The sequence below is a fragment of the Chiloscyllium plagiosum genome, unplaced genomic scaffold (genome assembly GCF_037043375.1).
Source record: "Chiloscyllium plagiosum isolate Xiang-an unplaced genomic scaffold, Cpla_swu_hap1 HiC_scaffold_4, whole genome shotgun sequence".
NCBI classification, from domain to species: Eukaryota; Metazoa; Chordata; class Chondrichthyes; order Orectolobiformes; family Hemiscylliidae; genus Chiloscyllium; species Chiloscyllium plagiosum.
Window position 1 is genome coordinate 85,863,415 of NW_028270142.1, and position 21,040 is coordinate 85,884,454.

A 21,040-nucleotide genomic window follows, 5' to 3' on the forward strand; every position below is an offset into this window, starting at 1 on the left:
CTGTCAACCTCAGTCTTGAATACAGTTAACCTCCAGTGTGTACAGCCCCCTACAGTAAAGAATTTAGTGCCAGTAGATTCACTACCCCTTGAGAGAAAAATATTCTTCTCATTTCAATCTTAAATGGGTGAGCCCTTACTGAGAGTTAATGGCCTTTGGTCCTACTCTGTCACCACAAGTGGAAATAACTCTTGGATCTACCCTGACAAGTCCTCAACAAATCTTATATGTTTCCCTCAATTCACCTCTCATTCCTCTAAATTCCAATGATTATATGTCCATTCTACTCAACCTCTTCTCATAAGAAAATCCCTTCATACCAATGATCAACCAATTGAATCTTCTCTGGGCTCCTTAATGTCAGTATATCTTTCATTAGTTAAGGGGAGCAAACTGTCGTAGGTGTGGTCTGACTTGTGCCTTATAAAGTTTTAGCAAGATCACTCTACTTTTATACTCCATTCCCTAAGAACTAAGGGTCAATATTTGCCTTCCCTACTACCTGTTGAATTTGTAAGTTGGCTTTTTTTTTAGATTAGATTACTTACTGTAAGTAAGTGGTTAGTGGAGTATTTGCACTAATCTCATGTATGATGATATATAAACTAATCCAATGAAAGGTAACATGATATAAACAGGAATTAAAACTACTTTTTAAATACATGTTTTCTATTTAATAGCAAAGACTTGATCAATGCCAAGGATCTCTTAGATATATATACTACTCGGGAGAACGAAATTCAGAAGCAACTTCTAGAAGCAGAAGAATTATACAATCAACTTATTAATGAATCTGCTGAAATGGAACAACAGAAAAATATCAAAGCAGAGAGCGTAAGTTTATAATTTGGTTTTACTTGGGCTGATTTTCTGATAGATAGCTTAAACCATCATTTCCTAATGCAAAGTCTTGGCATCTGTATCTGGATTTGATTTATACACAGATATCAAACACAGCAAATATGTATATTTTAGAAGCTAAAATGTCTGCTCAAGCATTTTGAGTGAATTATTAACCATGTTTTTCCATGGATCTACTCCTGCTGCAATTTGTACATTGTCAGAAATGCAGTTCAAACTTCAAAAAGAAGTGGGATATTAGATCAGATGCTGGTAGATAACTGTCTTTTTTTAGGTGGAAAGGAAAATCGTGTGGGATATATAACAGTTGCCTTATCCACTACCACTTCTTTCATCTGCAGTCTAACGAATTAATGTTATATATGAATAACACAGTCACATTATCAATATGTAAGATTATGTGACTATCAGAACTGCTGGGTGGTGGTTATAGCTTGAAGCCTCATCTGAAATATTTATCCTTTGCATAGTTAGAAGTTACAATGTTCAATAAACCAAGGAGATTTCCTGTAGTTGGTATCAACCTGATGTCAGACACAAACAAATGGAATCCTAGATGGTGACAACAGTTTAACCCTATTTCCAAAGTTGGCACCTATTTCTGCAAATAATTTGTGCTGTGGAAACTCAATTTCTGGTACAATTTTAAAAGGGGTACTCAAACAGAGAGACCTGCACAAACCATTGAAGGCTGAAGGATAAATTCATCAGATTGTTCAAAAGGTTTATGATATTCTTTGCTTTATAAATGGACTCTAAGGGTGAAAAAGCAAGGCAGTTACATTAAACCTTTATAAAACACTGATAAACACCAGCTGGAGTATTGTGTCAATTTAGATCACCATACTTTCTGAAATAAGATCAAAGTGTTTGAAAAGTTGAAGAGGAGATTTATTAGAATGGCACAAGGGATGAAACCCTTTAGTTCAGTGGAGAGACAAGAGAAATTGGGTTTTTTCTCCATTGAAGTCAGGAGAATATCTGAAAGAGCTATTTTGTAAATTACCTGGATGAGGGCTTCAAAGGATGGGTTAGTAAATTTGCAGATGACACGAAGGGCGGTGGAGTTGTGGATAGTGCCAAAGGATGTTGCAGGTTGCAGAGGGACATAATTAAGCTGCAGAGTGGGCTGAGAGGTGGCAAATGGAGTTTAATGCAGAAAAGTGTGAGGTGATTCACTTTGGAAGGAGCAACAAGAACAAAGAATACAAGGCTAATGTTAAGATTCTTGGTAGTGTAAATCAGCAGAGAGATCTCGGTGTCCATGTACATAGATCCCTGATCGATAGGGTTGTTAAGAAAGCATACGATGTGTTAGCTTTTATTGATAGAGGGCATAAGCCCTTTTTGGGCTTATGCCCGAAACGTTGATTCTCCTGTTCCCTGGATGCTGCCTGACCTGCTGCGCTTTTCCAGCAACCCATTTTCAGCATTTACTAGGATGTTGCCTGGTATGGAGGGAAGGTCTTACAAGGAAAGGTTGAGGAACTTGAGGCTGTTTTCGTTAGAGAGAGTGTAGTAGGTGTGTGGAATGCCCTGCCTGCAACAGTAGTAGACTCGCCCACTTTAGGGACATTTAAATGGTCGTTGGATTAGCATACGGATGAAAATGGAATAGTGGAGGATAGATGAGCTTCAGATTGGTTCCACAGGTCAGTGCAACATTGAGGGCTGAAGGCCCATACTGTGCTGTAATAGTCTATGTTCTATAGCTGTTTAAATTCATAAAAGCATTGATGGAGCAAATACTTTTGAACCGTTCCCAGTGACAAAAACGTTAATATCCAAAAGGCATGGTTTGGAGATGGGAGTTTTATGGGTAGGCTTAATAAATAGAAAGGATTTAAGGCTACCTTTAGAGTTGAGTAATTGGCATCTTGACATATCTGTGAACTATTGGAATGAATGATTGCAGAGATTAGACAACATATACCAAAAGCAGACTGAATTTAATGGGAAATTTTAACTTGTTGTGCATTTATGGATCAAAGTTTGTAAGGTGGGAAAATATGGTAAAGCATGGCATGGTGCGGGGTAATGAATAAGGAGGTGGTTGTCCATGGACAGGAGCACACTGGTTTCAAGGGGAGGGATTACAGAATAACCAAATCAATCATGTTCATCTCATATGGCAAGGCCTAGGTAGGAAAATAACATAAGCACAGTGTGAACTAGAGTTCCTGTGCCCCGTCACCAGGTCTTTTGGTGCTGAGGGTGGGTGATGGAGTATTGGTATATGCTCTTCTCCAACAGATGCTAAGGATGCTGGCCTTGCTCTTCATGACAATTATTGACTTATCCATGAAAGCAGGCAGACTACACTGATATAGTTTCTGGGCAATGAGGGCCATTCTTGCCACATATCTGTTTGCCGCTCCTGTTCCTCCCTATGCATGTGGATGAAATCTCTAAATACTCCTCATTGCCTGGATGAGTGCAGTTCCAATAACACTCTCTTCACAGGTGATAATAATCCTGCTGCGTTTCTCCAGCAATTTCTGTTTTGTGTGCTTCAGATCTCCAGCATCCACAATTCTTTATTTTATACTTAATGATAAATTGATTATTGGGAGGTGGAGGAAGTTTAAATAAAACTTTCAAGAATCTTGGTTAAATAATGTAGATTTGTAGGACAGCAGGGTAAGTTTAAAAGAATGTCTGTATGAACTCCTTTTGTGTTGCACCATGGTCTCATTCTATTTAACTAAAAATAATTAATTGAAAATAATTGAAAGCAAAAAATATACAAATACTTTAGATTTCTAAAAGTTGTTCTAATACTTGCATACCTTGACTTTTTTTTTGCAGTTGAAGCAATTAAAAATTAGGCGTACAGAGAAACGCACTGAGATAAGTGTCCTGACAACAGCTTGCACTGAGCTGAGAAACACACTTAAGGAAAGAGTAAGAGATTTTTTTAAAAATATGTTTAATAAATGTGACATCAAGCTATATTGTTCATTTAGATGTTGATTAATTTGCAGAGTTTTCTGTTTTCTGGCAAATTACCTTAATTTGTGGTTTACTTTTCAATGAAAATTCAAGAATTTCATACTTCAAGTCTGAAATGAAAGTCAGAAACTCATTTCAAAGATGTGTGGCTACCTACTCAAAGATTTTACCTCTACTTTTGTCACCTATATATTCAATTCAGAACTTTGTAATGATTATTACTTCAAAAGTCCTGTTAACATACTCATTTATTGTAGTGTAATTGTGTAGGAGGAAGTATCAATTTCACAGGTTCCTCAGTTAATATACTTGTAGCCATTATACTCAGTACTGTAAATCCCAGTGGTGCTTTCCAATTCATGCTAAACATTCTCTTGCATACTGTAGCTTTTTTGATGCAAATTTGTTGCTGTTTGTTGCTTGCGGGGAGACACTTCATTTGTTAACAGCTTTGATATTTATCGCCAGTGTGCCATCGGTTCAGCCTGTGGGAATTTTTGAACTGAACCTCAACCCAGGGAACCACATTTGTATTAAGCTGTATTTGAGCAATATAAGACCATAAGAAATAATACAAACCAACCGACTCCCACAGTTTTACTACAAACCGACCGACTCCCACAGCTACCTAGATTACACCTCCTCCCGCCCTGCCCCCTGTAAAAACGCAATCCCATATTCCCAATTCCTTTGCCTCCGCCTCCACTGCATCTACTCCCAGGAGGACTAATTCCACTACCGAACAACCCAAATGGCCTCCTTCTTCAAAGACCGCAATTTCCCCTCCGACGTGGTCGACGATGCTCTCCACCGCATCTCCTCCACTTCCCACACCTCCGCCCTTGAACCCCGCCCCTCCAATCGCCAACAGGACAGAACCCACTGGTCCTCACCTTCCACCCCACCAACCTCCGGATACATCGTATCATCCACCGTCATTTCCACCACCTCCAAACAGACCCCACCACCAGGGATATATTTCCCTCCCCTCCCCTATCAGCGTTCCGGAGAGACCACTCCCTCCGCGACTTCCTCGTCAGGTCCACACCCCCCACCAATCCCACCTCCACTCCTGACACCTTCCCCTGCAACCGCAAGAAGTGCAAAACTTGTGCCCACACCTCTCCCCCCTCCACCTCCCTCCAAGGCCCCAACGGATCCTTCCATATCCGTCGCAAATTCACCTGCACTTCCACACACATCATTTACTGTGTCCATTGCACCCGATGTGGTCTCCTCTACATTGGGGAGACAGGCCGCCTACTTGTGGAATGTTTCAGGGAACACCGCTGGGACACCCACACCAACCAACCCAACTGCCCCGTGGCTGAACACTTTAAATCCCCCTCCCACTCCGCCAAGGACATGCAGGTCCTTGGCCACCTCCATCGCCAGACCCTGACCACACGACGCCTGGAGGAAGAGTGCCTCATCCTCCAACCAGGAACCCTCCAACCACACGGGATGAATGTAGATTTCTCCAGCTTCCTCATTTCCCCTCCCCCCACCTTATCTCAGTCCCAACCTCCAGATTCAGCACTGCCCTCTTGACCTGCAATCTTCTTCCCGACCTCTCTGCCCCCACCCCCTCTCCGGCCTATCACCCTCACCTCCTTCCACCTATCGTATTCCCAGCGCCCCTCCCCCAAATTCCCTCCCCCCTACTCTTTATCTCAGCCCGCTTGGCACACCAGCCTCATTCCTGTAGAAGGGTTTATGCCTGAAATATCAATTCTCCTGCTCCTTGATGCTGCCTGGCCTGCTGTGTTTTTCCAGGACCACATTTTTCAACATATGAAATAATGACTTGGATAGGCTATTTGGTCTCTAGAGCCTGTTGTGGTCTTCAATAAGGTCATGGCTAACCTCAATGTGGCATTACCTCCACTTTTCTGCCTGCTCCAATAGCTCTTTGACAAAATCTAACTCAACTTTAAATATATACAATGAGTCTGCATCCTGCAGTCTTGAGAAATGAATTTTAAAGATTAACAACCATCTGAAATAAAGAAATCTCCCGTTGTCATCTTTAGCTGCCATTTGGTTGGTACCAAACTTGCCTTTGATTGACAGAGGTCCAAGTTCAAATTCTACTCTAGGACTTGAGCACAAAAATTAATACAGATGCTCCGTTGGAGTGCTGCACTGTTGGGCATGATGTCTCTTTGGAAGAGATGTTAAATTGAGGTCCCATTAGCCTTTTGGATGGAAAATATTCCATGGCAGTATTTCAAAGAACAGCAGGACAGTAAACTCTGCTCTGGTGGCTAATTTTTATCTCAGAATCAACATGGTAAAACCAGATTATATGGTCATTACTGTACTGTTTTTGGGAGTTTGCTTTCCACAAAATTGTGTTTGGCATTTCCTGTATTACAACGGAGAATTCACTTCAAGAGTATTGCATTAATTGTAAAGTCCCTTGAAGTGTCTGGTGCACAGTATAAACTAGATGCTGTGTTCCACCAGGGAGGGAAAAGTTGCTTGGTCACTTGGCCAGATGGTGTGATTGCAAGTCAAGCAAGTATAAAAAACTTGTTTGAATTAGTGGAGAAGTCTCAGTCCTGGAATTTATTCTACAGGTGAGCTATCCGTATGGATCTGAATCAGGACTGCAGGGAAGTTGGCGAAACTAACCATAGTTCCTTGGTGCAGGAGACAAATCAAGTGTGGGGAAAAAAGGGAATGTGATAATTTATATAATTGTTAGGAAATTAGATACTATTCTGTTCAGCTGAGACTGGAAATTCCAGAAGTTCTGTTAATTGCAGATCTGGGCACTTAGAGTATCTCCATATGACTTGAGAAGAACTGGAGATGGAGGATCCATCTGTTGTGGTCCATGTCAGAACCATCAGAGAGGTGAAATAAAAATTGAGGTCTTCCCGAGGGACTTGGGGACATAGGTTCTAAATTAATAGATGTTAACTTCCGGATTACTACCTGAGCCACATATAAATTGGCATGGTGTCAACCAGTCGATAGAATTCAATGTGTGATTCAAAGGCTGGTGTGTGAAGAAGAGTGTTGATTCATGGGAAATAAAACATAAAGTTACCACAGTCCTCCTGGACCATAGGTCTGCTCTCTCATTAGAGATAGAGGGAAAGAAAAAGAGAGATGACTGGTGGTGATTTAACTTAAGGGTCACCACGCATCAAGTGAGGGAGAAGTTGAGAAGGTGAATCCTCCATGGTAACCTCAGCCAGTGTGGGAACTGAACCCCAGCTGTTGACACAGCTCTGAATCACAAACCTGCCATCCAGCCAGTTGACATTGGCCAGAAAGAGAAAGATGGTGACAGGTTGGGTTCCACGTAAACGCTGATGGTATCAGCGATTTAGGGAAGTTTGTAACTGGATTTATAAATAGAGCTTTAAACTAAAAGGAGGAGGGGGATCGGTGAAAGTAAATTTAGGAATCTAAATACAAGGTTTGAGGCAATAGAGAAGTGCAACAATTTGGATAAAGATGGGAATAGAACAATAAGGGATAGAAAATTTAATGCTGCTTTTTCTGCAACACAACTGCAGGATGTACACTCACATAGAAGATTGCAAATCCAGAGGGTAAAGGTACAATGGAATCTTGGAGTAGCAATTTATCAATCACTAGAAATTTTGCCAAACGTTAACAGGCCCATTAATAAAAAAAACAAGCACATGACTTTATTTCAAGAAGGATAGACTTGAAAAGTGGGGAATTTAAGATGAACCTGTATCAAACCTTGGCTGGACCAAATTTAGAGTACACAATGGAATTCTGATAGCCATATTCTAAAACAGGTGTAGAAGCACTGGAGAGGAGACAGAGAGATTGATAAGAATGATAGCAGGAAAATTTGACTATATTTATCTGAAAGGGACTGATCTCTGTACCCTTGTTAAATCTAGGCTGAGGAGTGACATAATTAAGATTTTTTTAATATTATGAAAGGCTTTGGCTTTGATAGAGTTGATATAGAGAGAATGTTTTATTTTGTGGGATAGAAGCTATATATGTTATCAATAAAAATGCCAGAGAATGCAGAAAAAAAACTTGAACAGTGAAGTGTGAGTATGTGGGACTCGTTACCACCTTGGAGCAAGTAGTTTGATGCATTAAGTGGAAACTACTTAACTATTTGAGGGGGAAAGGAATAGATGCTCATGATGGAAGATATGGATGAGGAAAAGTGGGAGGAGGCTCAAGGGAAGCATAAACACTAGAATGGACTAATTGAGCTGAATGTCCTGCTTCTGTGGCCTATATCCTAGATAAACCTTAATACCAAGATCTTGTCAAAGTTTTATCAAGGGTAAAGATATCAGTCCTTTCCTGATATGTATAGCTACTGTTATGAAGATGCGGGTGTACTGTACCTTTAAGAGAGTTAAAAGCTTGCAGAACTACGTGACACAGCACCAAGTGTTCTGAAGAAGATATAATGTAACATTTAGTCAAACAACTCAATTAGCTTGTTGCCTGGAGACGACAAAACAAATTCAAATTCGGCCAATCAGTTTAAATTATACCCCGAAAAACTCCAATCAAGTTTGAATTGAGTATATTGACAATCTTAAAAGCCAATGACACAATCCGATTCTTTGGGGTATAAGACCAGGGAAAATTGAACAGATGGGAGGAGAACTGTCAAGCCACCAGCATCTGCAGACTGCCCGGAGAATAGCTCTCTTAAAGGTACCTTTATCGATCACTAACTTGTGAAACAGAAATCCCTAAGAAAAAGAAAAGAAGACAGTGGAAGATATAAATAGAAGATTCGACATATGGGTGGTTTTGAAAATTTGGATTTTTGGTAAATCTTAATCGGGGGTTTTATTGGACTAGTATTATAGAAGGGAAAGTAAAAGATATGTTAGAGGAAGCAGTTGTAAATAGTTGTTAGTTAATTATTCTCTGTTATACTTTAAGAAATACAGTTGTTGATTTTTACTTTAAATAGTTCTTGACCTCTCGAATTTTCACAGATTATTGCATAGGGTAAATATTTTCTGTGTTGCTAGTTTAAATTAAGTAGGAGGGTTTACTCCATATTGTAACACTACTGATGTCATTACAGACAGATACAATCATTCTAGCAAATCTCCTTGGCACTCTCTCATCCCTTAAATAAGGTGCCCAGAACTGAACACAGTACTCCATATATGATTTGACCAACGATTTGTAAAAATATAACATCACTTCCTGCTTTTATATTCAATGCCTCTATTTATAAACCCAACAATCCTTTAAGCCTTCTTAACAACTTGCCTGGCCACCTTCAGAGAAGTATGCACATGAACCCCGAGGTTCCTCTGCTCCTGTACTTCCCTCAGATTTATACCATTGATCATATATAATCTCTCCATGTTTTTTCTATCAAAATGCATTACCTGACATTCCTCTGCAGTGAAATTCATCTGCCATGTGTCAGTCCATTTGGCCACCCTATCAGTGTCCCGCTGACATCACTCAGCATCATCTTCGTAATTCATGATTCTACCCAACTTGGTATCATTTACAAATTTAGGGATTTTACCCTCAATACCTATCTCCAAAGTATTAATATAAAACAACAAAAGCAAGGGTCCCAACACCAATCCCTGGGGAACACCACTTCCAACTCTTCAGAGGATGCCCATCCATGACTACTCTGTGTGTACTGTCTTTTAGCTAACCTCCTAATCCATGCTGTCAAAGACCCATCAAACCAAGAATTTGTAATTTTTTAACCAACCTGTGACGTGGCACTGTGTCTAAATATACAACATCCATTATCATTAAAGAGCTCAATTAAATTTATCAGATGCTAAGGGAACATATAAAGTTGATCTAGAGAGACTATTTTTATCAGTTGAGAATCTAAGACTAAGGGGTATAATCTAGGTGTATAGAGCTAGATATTTCAGGAGTGAAATTAGAAAGCGTGAGTGCATGCAATGAGTGTAGGAGTTTGAAACTCTCATCTGCAAATGACAATTGATGGTAAACCAAAAGTTCATTTTATGTGTAGATTGATTTTGTTATCCAGTGTATTAAGGGAAATGGTTCAAAGACAATGTTTTAAATAAGTAGTGGGATATGAGTGTTGTTTAGTACCTTTGTTTGCCTATACCTAATCGCTGTTGAGAAGGTGTTAGTGAGCTGCTTTCTTAAGCCACTGCTTTCATTGATGTGTAGGGACTCCCACAATACTGTTAGGAAGTGAGTGCCAGCATTTTAGAATTTAGGAACATAAGAAGTAGCCAATTCAGCCCCTTGATTCTATTCCGTCATTTGATCATGTCTTATCTCATTTTGAACTCTACTTCTTGCCCACTCTCCATAGCTCTCCAACTAATTAAAAATCTGTCTATCTCCTCCTTAAATTTACTCAATGTCCCAGCATCCACCACAATCTAGGGTAGTGATTTCTACAGATTTGCAACCTTCTATGAGAAGTAATTTCTCCTCATCTCTGTTCTGAACCTGCTAATCCTTATTCTAAAAATATAACCTCTCAGTTTAGGTTACCTCATATCCTTTTTATGTCTACTTTGTCATCTTATATATTTCAATTAGATCTCCTTTCATTCTTCAAAACTACAGAAGTATAAGCCTGAAGTGTTCAATTTCTCTTCATAAGATCACCCGCTCATCTCCGGAATCAGTCCAGTGAGAATCAACCCATTAATCAATCAACCTCTGAACTGCCCCAAATGAAACAACATCCCTGTTCAAGTAGAGGGACCAAAATGATGAGCAATACACCAGGTGTGGTCTCACTAGTGTCTATAACAGTTGCAGTGAATAATAAATGCCAAAATTCCATTTGCCTTTCTTATTACTTGCTAGTAGAAAGTGAGGACTGCAGATGCTAGAGAGTCAGAGTGAAGAAGTGTGGTGCTGGAAAAAGCACAACAGGTCAGGCAGCATCTGAGGAGCAGGAGAGTCAATGTTTCGGGCATAAGCCCTTCATCAGGAATGTGGAGGGGGAAAGGAGTTGGGAGATGAATGGGGGTGGGGGTGTGGTTGGAAGGAATGTAAGTGGGATGACGATAGGTGGATGCAGGTAGGAGGTGATTGTGATCGGTCAATGGGGAGGTGGAGCAGACAGAGGGAAGGAAGATGGAGAGGTATGTCGGGTCAAGAGGGCAATGCCAAGTTGGAGTGTTGGATCTGGGATGAGGTGGGGGGGTGGGGAAATTTGGGAACTGGTGAAGTCAGTGTTGATGCTTTGTGGTTGTAGAGTCCTGAGACGGAAAATGAGGTGTTCTTCCTCCAATTGACACATGGCTTTGATTTGACAGTAGAGGGGGCCCAGGAGTTGCATGGAGTGGATGGAGGAGTTGAAGTTGTTGGGTGCAGAGCGGTGTGGTTGTTTGGTGTGTGCAGACCAGAGATATCCCCTGAACCACTCTGTGAGCTGGCTCTTGGTCTCCCTGATGTAGAGGAGATCACGTTAAGAGCAGCAAATGCAGTAAATGAGATGGGAGGATGTGCAGGTAAGTCTCTAATGGTTTTGAAATGATCCTTTAAGGCCTTGGTCAGAGGTGAGGAGGGAGGTGTGGGCACATATTTTGCACCTTGTGTGGCGGCAAGGGAGGGTGCCGGTTGTAGACGGTTAGTTGGTGGGGAATGTGGACCTAATGAGGGAGCCACGGAAGGAGCGGTCTCTGCGGAATGCTTTTAAGGGTGGGCAGGGAAATATATTTTCGGTGGTGAGATCTGACTGTAGGTTGTAAAAATGATGGTGGATAATGTACTGTATTTGGAGATTCGTGGGGTGGAGCGTAAGGACCTGTGGTGGGTGTGTGGGGGGGTTCAATCCTTGTTGCGGTGGGGGATGTGGGGTTCAAGGACAGAGGTACTGGAAATGGAGGAATGTGATGGAGGGCATTGTTGATCACGGGAGGGGAAATTGTGGTCCTTAAAATAGAGACATCTGGGATATCCTGGAGTGGAATTGCTCCTCATGGGAGCAGATCTGACAGAGGCGGATGAGTTGGGAGCAAGGAATTGTATTTTTACAGGAGCGGGGAGGAGATGTAGTCCAGGTAGCTGTGGGAGTCAGTAGGTTTGAAATAGATGTCCATGTTGAGTTGGTCGCCAGAGACAGAGTCGGAGAGGTCCAGGAAGGGGAGAGAGGTGTCAGAGATGGTCCATGTGAACTTGAGGTCAGGGTGGAATGTCTTGGTGAAGTTGATGAGCTATTCAACCTCCTTGTGGGAGTGTGAGGTGGCGCCGATACAGTCATCGGTGTAGCAGAGGAAAAGGTGGGGCATGGTGCAGGTGTAGCTACGAAAGAAGAACTGTTCCATGCATCCTACAAAGAGGTAAGCATAACTGGGGTCAATGCGGGTGCCTTGGCTACCCCTCTTGTCTGTAGGAAATGGGAACTTTCGAAGGAGAAGTTGTTGGCGGTGAGGACCTGTTCCGCCAATTGAATGAGTGTGTTGGCGGAGGGCAAAGTGAGGATTGCAGATGCTGGAGATCAGACTCGAAGAGTGTGGTGCTGGAAAAGCCCAGCCAGTCAGACAGCATCCGAGGAGCAGGAGAATCAACATTTCAGGCATGAGCCTTTCCTTAGGAATGTGGCTTATGGGCCAAGGGGGCTGAGAGACAAATGGGAGGGAGTTGGGGGTGGGGAAAGATAGTTGGGAAAGTGATAAGTCGATGGAGGTGGGGCTGAAAGTGATAGGTCAGAGAGGAGGGTGGAGCAGATAGGTGGGAAGGAAGATGGACAGGTAGGACCATTTAAGTCTGAGTTGGAAGGTTGGGACTGGGATAAGGTGGGGGAGGGGAAATGGGGAAACTCGTGAAATCCAGTTGGTTGGAAGGTCCCAAGGCAGAAGATAAGGCATTCTTCCTCCAGGCATTGGGTGGTTGCTGCTTAGTGATGGAGAAGGCCCAGGACCTGCACATCCTTGGCAGGTTGGGAAGGGGAGTTGAAATGTTCAGCCACAGGGCAATGGGGTTGGTTAGTGCGGGTATCCTAAAGATGTTCTCTGAAACAAGCCGCATGTTAGTGTTCTGTTTCCCCAGTGTAGAGGAGACCTCATTGGGTGCAATGGATGCAGTAGATGACGTGTATGGAAGTACAGGTAAATCTCTGTCGGACGTGGATGGATCCTTTGCGGCCTTGGACGGAGGTGAGGTGAGAGATGTGGGTGCAGGTTTTTCACTTCTTGCGATGGCCAGGGAAGGTGCTGGGAGGGGAGGGTAGATTGGTGGGAGGCGTGGACCTGACAAGGGAGTCGCGGAGGTAATGGTCTCTCAGAAACTCAGATAGTGATGGAGTCTGTTTGTAGGTTGTGGAAATGGCAGAGGATGATGCGTTATATCCGAATTTTATTTTATTTTATTTTTATTTTTAGTCGTGGAGGGGGACTGGTTGGGTTAGTGGGAGAGGAAGAAACGGAGGGCTTTTAGGCTTTCAGCTTGTGGGATGGAGGTGTAAGGGACTAGATGTCCATGATGAAGATGAAGTATTGGTGGGCCGAGAATCAAAAGTCATTGCGGAAGTGGAGGGTGTGTTTGGTGTCCTGGACATATGTGGGGGAGAGTTCATGGGCCATAGGGGACAGGACAGAGCCAAGATTTGAGTAGATGAGTTTGATGTGGCAGGACCAGGTGGAGGCAATCAGTCAACTGAGGCAGTCAGATTTATGGAGTTTGGGTAAGAAGTAGAACCGGGCCGTGTGGGGTTGGGGAACTATGAGGTTGGAGGCTGTGGATGGGAGATCCTCTGAAGTGATGAGGTTGTGGATGGTTTGGGAGATGATGTACCTGCCCACTAGTTTTCTGTGAGTCATGCATGAGGACACCCAGATTCTTCTGCACTGCAACACTCTGAAGTTCTGGCCCTTTTAAATAATAAGTTACCTATCTATTCTTCCAATCTCACATTTATCCATGTTAAACTTCACCTGTGAAATTTGGGCCCAGCCTAGTCATCTAACCTTTCCATATCTGTTTGTAAATTTCTTATTTTTCCTCAATTAACACAATCTACACAATGTCTGAGTAGCTAATTGAAGATGTGAGTGAGAAGGCTCTCTCTCAGTAAGTTTTATTTAAGACAAAGTTGAATTAATATTGAAGTGATTTCTGCAGTTAAAGAAGTACAGAAGTGATACGTATAAGCCCTGCATTACGTTCCTATTATTTAGCGTGTGTTTTTACATTGACTGTGTGGACCTTTTGATTTTCCAGAATTTTTCATCAGTTGATACACTCCTGGTCCCATAGATGCTGGATAATAAAAGGTTTACTATAATTGGAGGCCAAGGACCAAACCTGTGGCACCCCACTAGTTACAGCTTGCAGACCAGAAAAGGACCCATTAATTCTGAATATCTGTTTTTTGTTGGTTAGCCAATCCTCTATCCAAGCTAATAAATTACCCTAAACTCCATAGGATCTTACCTTATGCAGCACCTTGTCAAATGCCTTTTGGAAGTCCAGGCAGACTACATTTACAAGATCTCCATTATCCATATTACTTGTATCTACAAACAATTCTAACAAATTAGTCAAACATGATTGAGCCTTCATAAAACCATGCTGACTCTGTTGTATTTTGTATTTTGACATTCCAATGGTCCTATTATTACTTCCGAAAAAATGGATTCTAACAATTTCCCAACAAAACGTTAAACTGACTGGTCTGTAGTTTCCTACTTTCTGCCTCTGTTTTTGAGAAAGGGTTTATATCAATGTTTTTCCAGTTCACTGGAACCTTCCTGCATCCAGAGAATTTTACAATATTATAACCAATGGATCCACTTTCTCAGCTACTGCCTCCTTTATGATCCCAGGATGTAGGCCATCAGGACCTGAAGACTTGTCTGTCTTCAATCCCAATAATTTTGCTAGGGTTTGACCGAGTGACCGTGGAAGAATAGTGATACAGTTCAAAATCAGCATGGTACATGGTTTGGCAGAGGAACTTACAAATGGCGATGTTCCCATGTATCTGCAAGCAATTGGAGATGGTCTCAGACCAGTCATTATCTTATAGCATGTTGAAGTAACTGTTTAGGTCTGATTCTCCTTTTACGTAACTGATGAAATTTGCCTTCCTTCAATTCTGTTGTATTGTTCTTACTCTGACAATATATATTTTCATTAAAAATATTTTGTTTAAAAATAAATTTTGATCAACAGCTTAATGAGAAAAATGAATTCTAATTTGCTCAAGACATGATTGGAAACTCAAGTTACTTTGGGAAATCTAAAGCATGCCGAAGCAAATTTTGTTTTCGTCTACCAGTTTTGAATTCACATCTCTTTTTTTTAAAGATGTAAATGAAGGCAAATGTACTAAACGTAGAAATAATGTGATCTTTGACAGTTAGCATGGTACCATCATTGCTATCATTTTACTTGTCAGATGAGGCAGGCACTTCTTTATTGCCTCAATTTTTCTAGACTTTTAAGAGCTGCTAAATGGCTTGAACTTTGACATTTTCTGGTTCTGTCTTGTCCCTTCAATGTTTATAGGATTTCTTTTCTCTAGTCCCTTATCGCAACTTTGTTTATATAGCTAACTTGAAAATGAGTTCAAAATGAATAATGGCTCGAAGTTGTAATGTACTGATTTCGCAAACTTGGGGTGGTTGAAAGACTTGCCTGCTGTGAATCCACATTACATATTCAAAAATATACCACTCACAATCCAATGACCATTAGCTGTTAAATGACTGATATTTAGTCAGTATACAATTTTTCAATGTCACTTCTAGTGGACAAAATTTCTCATAGAGGAATCATAGAATCCTACAATTCAGCCCATCAAGTCTGCACTGATTTTCTGAAGAGCACCCCACCCAGACCTGGCTCTCTACCCTATCCCGGTAACTCCAATTTACTGTGACTAATCTACCTAGCTTACACATTCCTGAGTTTAACCCTTTAATTTCTCTCAGACCTGACAAGATTTAGGTGTCTTTTGAGGAGAGATTGAGTAGATTGGCTATGTATGTTATGGACCAGGTTAGACCACCTCAAGACATCTCAAGAAAGTAGCCCAGACTCTAATTTTTCTAGTTGGTTTAAGCAGATGTACAGTGGATATTCCAGCAATGATGCAACTGGCCCAATCACTTAGTTTTAAACAAAACAGAATTTATATGCAAGATTACCAAATGAACCATAAAAGAGAACAGAATATAGAATAACTTAACCTATTCAAAAACCTAACAGATTATCCCAACTTAATGATGCTGTTCCAAATTCCTGCAACAATCCCACAAACACCCTTGGCAAAAAAGATAAAATCAAACACAGGGTCTTGCAGGAGAGACGTTGTGAGAGAGAGAGAGAGAGAGAGATGGCAGAAAGATTCAGCATGGATACGTTCTTCCATGTAGCTGTTTCTTTGATCAGCTTCAAACTGAACCAGAGAAAAGCTGAGCTGGGAGAACTGGCCACCCCCCTTTCTTTGTACAATTTTTTTTAACTTGAAAGCCTTTTTTTCCTGAGACAGTATCTGTTAACTATAATCAAATTGGCCCTAAAACCTATCCAAGCCAGACCTCTCGGCAACTCAGCCTCGTACAACACTTTTGGAAAAAAAACATAACTTTGTTAAAGGAGCAGCATCACTACGTGTACTCATTGGACTGTATAAGAATGAGAGATGATCTTATTTAAACATACAAAATGCTCAGTGGACTTCACAGGGCGTGTGCTAAGAAGTTTTATATGCCCATGGGAGAGTCTCAGACCTGAGGGCATAATCTCAAAATAAGACGTCACATTTAAAACAAGATGAGAAGAAATTTCTCCCTTTAAAAGTTTGTGAATCTAAGGAATTATTACCTTAGAGGGCTGTTGAGGTGGGGTCATTAAATATATTCAAGGCTGATATACAGTTATTTGTTCAGTAGAAGAATCAAAGGTTATGGGAAAAAAAAGGGTAGATTTGGGTAGATTAAACACCAGAGAAGACACTTGCACACTGGAAAGCCAGTTGCTGATCTTAAAAGTGTACTTTTTGAGGTGATATATGCTGGCATATGGATGGGGAATGATATAGGTATCTGTACAGTTCTGTAACTAGTTGCTCCAGTACCTCCACTGGTATTTTACCAGCGATGGGGAAGGTGATGGATGGTGCATCCTCTATTGAGCTTATTGTCATTTAAAGGATTCTTCCTGGTGCTGCAGATGTTTTACCAGCAGCAAGAGGTATACATTACATAACATCTGGTTCCTATTTGTGGGTTGAGGGATTTCCTCCTGAACAGAAAACTCTCTGCAACTGAGGCCACACCCCATAAGGTTTGTCACTGTCTTGTTTATCCTAATTTCTTGAATTTGACTTCGCACTGGGACCTGCCAGCCTGCCCTAGCTAATCTGATCTCACCTACATCTTTGGCTCCAAGGTTTTTTGGCACGTGACTTTGTCATCCAGCATTGGCTACTTCTTCTAGTAGCATAACTGGCAATAATGCACAATGGACCTTTTTTTTTTGGAGCTGGCCTCAGCTTCTCAACTGGAGTTTAGTGAAAGATTGGATATGCAAGGTTTATAAAATTTGTGCCATGGCATGACAGGTAGAATGGAGCATACAAAGGAAAAGTGAATTTGTGACAACCAAAGCGAGAAGTTTCTTAGTGTCTCACTGTTTTATCATCTAAGACAACCAGTGAAAAAGTGAATTGGGGAAACAACCATTTACTGAGAACTCAAAGATATCTTCAAAGTTTATCACCATTAAAAATGCTCATCAGCAAGTAAACAATTATGGTGTCAGGTTAAATATACAATAGGACCCCAAGGTTTTTTCAGTTGCATAGGCTTTATTCTTTCTGTCTGTATCATGCACTTTCTCCTTTTAAATTTATTACCTGTGTTTGATGTTGTATTTTATACTTTTTTCTCAGTGTGAATGGATAATAACATTTGTATTTCTTTAATTCAAGAAAATCTTGTAATTGACACCTTCATTTTGATCAAGTTAATTAAATCTTTTATTTGACATGGGATCAAAGAATTTAGAATTTCATGTTTAGAGAGCAAGTGACATGTAAAAATAAATAGGTTACATTGGCATTTTTTCACAAGGGTCTAGAATGCAAAGGGTACAAGAGCTATGATAAACCTCCAGTTGGAGTACTGCATTCATTCTGGGCACTGGGTTTTAAAAAGGATATGTTGGCCTTGGAGAGGGTGCATCACAAATTCACTAGAGTGATATTCTAGTTAAGAGGGTTAAATTATGAGGATATGTTGCTATATTAGACATGGAACTCTTTGATTACAGAAGAATAAGTGATTGTCTAATTGAGTTGTTTTAAGATGCTTAAGATTTAAATAGAGTATAAATAGATTTAATAGTATAAATAGAAAGAACTATTTTGTTTGTTTTGAGTCCGGGATGAGGGGCATATTTAAATTGCAATAAACTCTTCAGGAATGATGGCAGAAAGCAATTTTACACACACTGTGGTGGAAATTTGTAACTTTCTATTCCTAACATTTGTTGAGACTAGCTCAATTAAGTTTATAAAAACTGCTTTTGTCAGTCAACAGTTAAGTGTTATGGTTGTAGCCAATAGATGAAGATAAGATATACATCAAGCATGAAAATTAAACAAATTGAAAGTCTTAATAATGCTTATTGTTTCTTCTAATATTCCAACACCTCTGTGTCTTTCTTAAAATTTACCTCTTTCCTAATATCAACATTTGTGACTTGCTGGCAAAATTTATAATAATGCTGTTATGAGATGCCTTGGGACATCGGGACATTTTAATATATTAACTGCACTATATAAATACAAGTTGTGATGTGGTGGAACAGATGACCTGTTCATTGTAAACTTCAACTATCCTCACCCCATTTAAATGGTGCCTCCAGAGCAGGCAAAACTAGTGAGGATTGGAAAAAAATAGAACATACTATCTCCTATTTTAATTTGTCTTTATCTTTTAATACTTTCAACCCATGCCAGTTTTTCCTCAAACTCGTTAGTTTCTTGGAAATTATCATTCAACTTTGCTTTGTTTTGGTGTAGTATTTCGACCAATATTGGGAATTGACAGTTTAGGAAATCACAGGCAGAAACTCATGCTGTGGTTGATGTCAGTAGCTTTTATATTTTTTTCTTTCAAAATGTTTCTTCTACTATTTTAATCTCCATTAAATATGTTACTGGATCACTGATAATTCTTTGTTCAAGATGACTCTAGCTCTCTGTAAATAAACTAAAGTCTCTTCCTAAAAGGTGCATCACAGTTGACTGCTGACTTTCCAGCTGATAATGTTCTCCTCATGACTGTAGATATCTAAATGCTTGGCTTCCTGCTGACCACACAATAAGACTTAGCTCTTTGTGGTGTTACAACCTATTTCTGACCATGTCCTGTCCCTGTTTATTTGACTGGCAAGCTGATTCAACAGTTTGTCCAAGAGAAGATTGATAATTGAGCAACTTGTGTGTTAAATTTGAAATGCTCCAGATCAATGCTTGGTTTTTCATGTATAGAAATGTTTACTTTATTTTGCATGTAACTTATGTGTGCATTGAATAATGGATTACTTTCACTTAATGAGCTTCTTGCTGGTGAATGCTTTGATTTTATTCATTTTATGTTTAAACAGATAACACTTGGCAAAATTGAATTGTCACAACAACACAGAGAACTTGAAAAAACATTACATGAACTTAGGTATTTGGAGAAAGCAAACAGAGAACTTGAATTGAATATTGAAAGCCTCAACAATGACATTAAAGAAAGGTATGTAAAATAAGTTGATTTTTGTTGAGCCATCAGTAGTTTTTTTGTTTAATTAAAAGCATATCTGTTAAAGTCGGCAGGAAAGAAATAAAATGAAGAAAGAAATCCGGCAAATGCAGGAAGCTCTAAAGATGAATAATATCAAGCTAGTCACAGTGAAGAAACAGCTCTCCCAAGTGGAGAGGACTCAAAGTGCATTGAAAGCAAAGTTGTCGATGCTAACAAAGTCAGCAGTTGATCAGGAAGATCAATTAAAGGTTAGTGATTGATATTGTTTCCAAAACTGAGTACATTTTGGTTTCAGTGAATTAGTGCAAACATCTTTTATAATCCAATGATTTGGTCTTTGATAATTTTAGGCATTTTTAAATCAACCTGTTCGGAAATGTTATAACACACTTAAAGAGCAGGTAGAGCTTGAACCCAGGCCCCCTGGCTCAGAGATAGGGCACTACCACTGCTACAAGCGTGCTTTTGAATCGTTTAAATAATTTAAAGTTTGTTGACAATTGAGATAAAGCTCAGTTTGACAATACTTTCTATTTAGTCTGCAGATTTGCAACTTAATTGAATCAATTTGTGATAATTTACCTTATACATTTTGTTCAATGGTAAAACTTAAAGATCAGTTGTTAATTGTACTACTGTACAATTCAACTAATTTTTATATATTTTTTTAAGAAATTGAAATTTTTAAGTCTACAGCATATAGATACTGACCAGCAGGTATTGAGATCCTGCAATAAGTCTTGCTGCGGTGTTAGCTTCTTATTTACATTGGTGAATTTTCCAAGATAATAATGCATCTTTATTCAGCCAGAATGCATCTCAGCATTGCTCAAGTGGTAACTAGGCTGTTATCAATTATTTGATCATGCCCCTTTGGTTGGGTGTGATATGATTTGTCACTTAACATGGATTAGTCTGTCCAACTTTTCCCTTTCCTTGTAAGAAGATAAACTCCTTTTGCTTTGCATCCCCTCAATCATTCAGGTTTGTCATTGTCAGTAAAAACTGAACACATTTTGCCACAAATCGCAAATACTGTAGGTGCTGAAAACATGGGCAACCTTTTCAATGAAGAAATAGGTGTGCAATCTTTCATCAGAACTAAGAAATATTACTGATGTAACAGGTACAAGGAAGGAGGGAGGAGAAAAAAGAATAAAAGAAGTCTGCAATGGGATAAGAGGCAGAAATAATTTGATGAACAGCAGAAAAACTATTTGCACTTGATGCTAGAGAAGATGGGAGCATTGGTAATGCTTTGAAATTGTTAAACTCAATGTTGAGTCTGGTAAAAGATGAAATTGGAAAGAGGTATGTAATTAGAGGAAAGTGAATAGGAAGAAAGGTCCTGAAGTGTATTGGCATCATGGAGTTGATGAAGCTTGCAATCCTTAGCATTTCAAAGGGACAAAATGTTTTCTATTTTGTTGCACTATTAGTGCTAAAGCAGATAATACTATCGCATCACAATCCAGGAGATAGTTCATGTTATGTTTGCCTTCAGT

General features: G+C 40.0%; 1 protein-coding gene across 4 annotated transcripts in view; it reads left to right on the forward strand.

The window, feature by feature from the left end:
* ccdc178 (coiled-coil domain containing 178) overlaps positions 1-21,040 on the forward strand; it is a 399,216-nt gene that overhangs the window by 98,200 nt on the left and 279,976 nt on the right. For all 4 annotated transcript variants that reach the window (XM_043688275.2, XM_043688277.2, XM_087986447.1 and 1 more), the window contains 4 exons: positions 681-834; positions 3,670-3,765; positions 19,390-19,526; positions 19,600-19,783. In XM_043688275.2, coding sequence (XP_043544210.2) covers positions 681-834; positions 3,670-3,765; positions 19,390-19,526; positions 19,600-19,783 — 571 coding nt within the window. The remainder of the gene's footprint in view (positions 1-680; positions 835-3,669; positions 3,766-19,389; positions 19,527-19,599; positions 19,784-21,040) is intronic.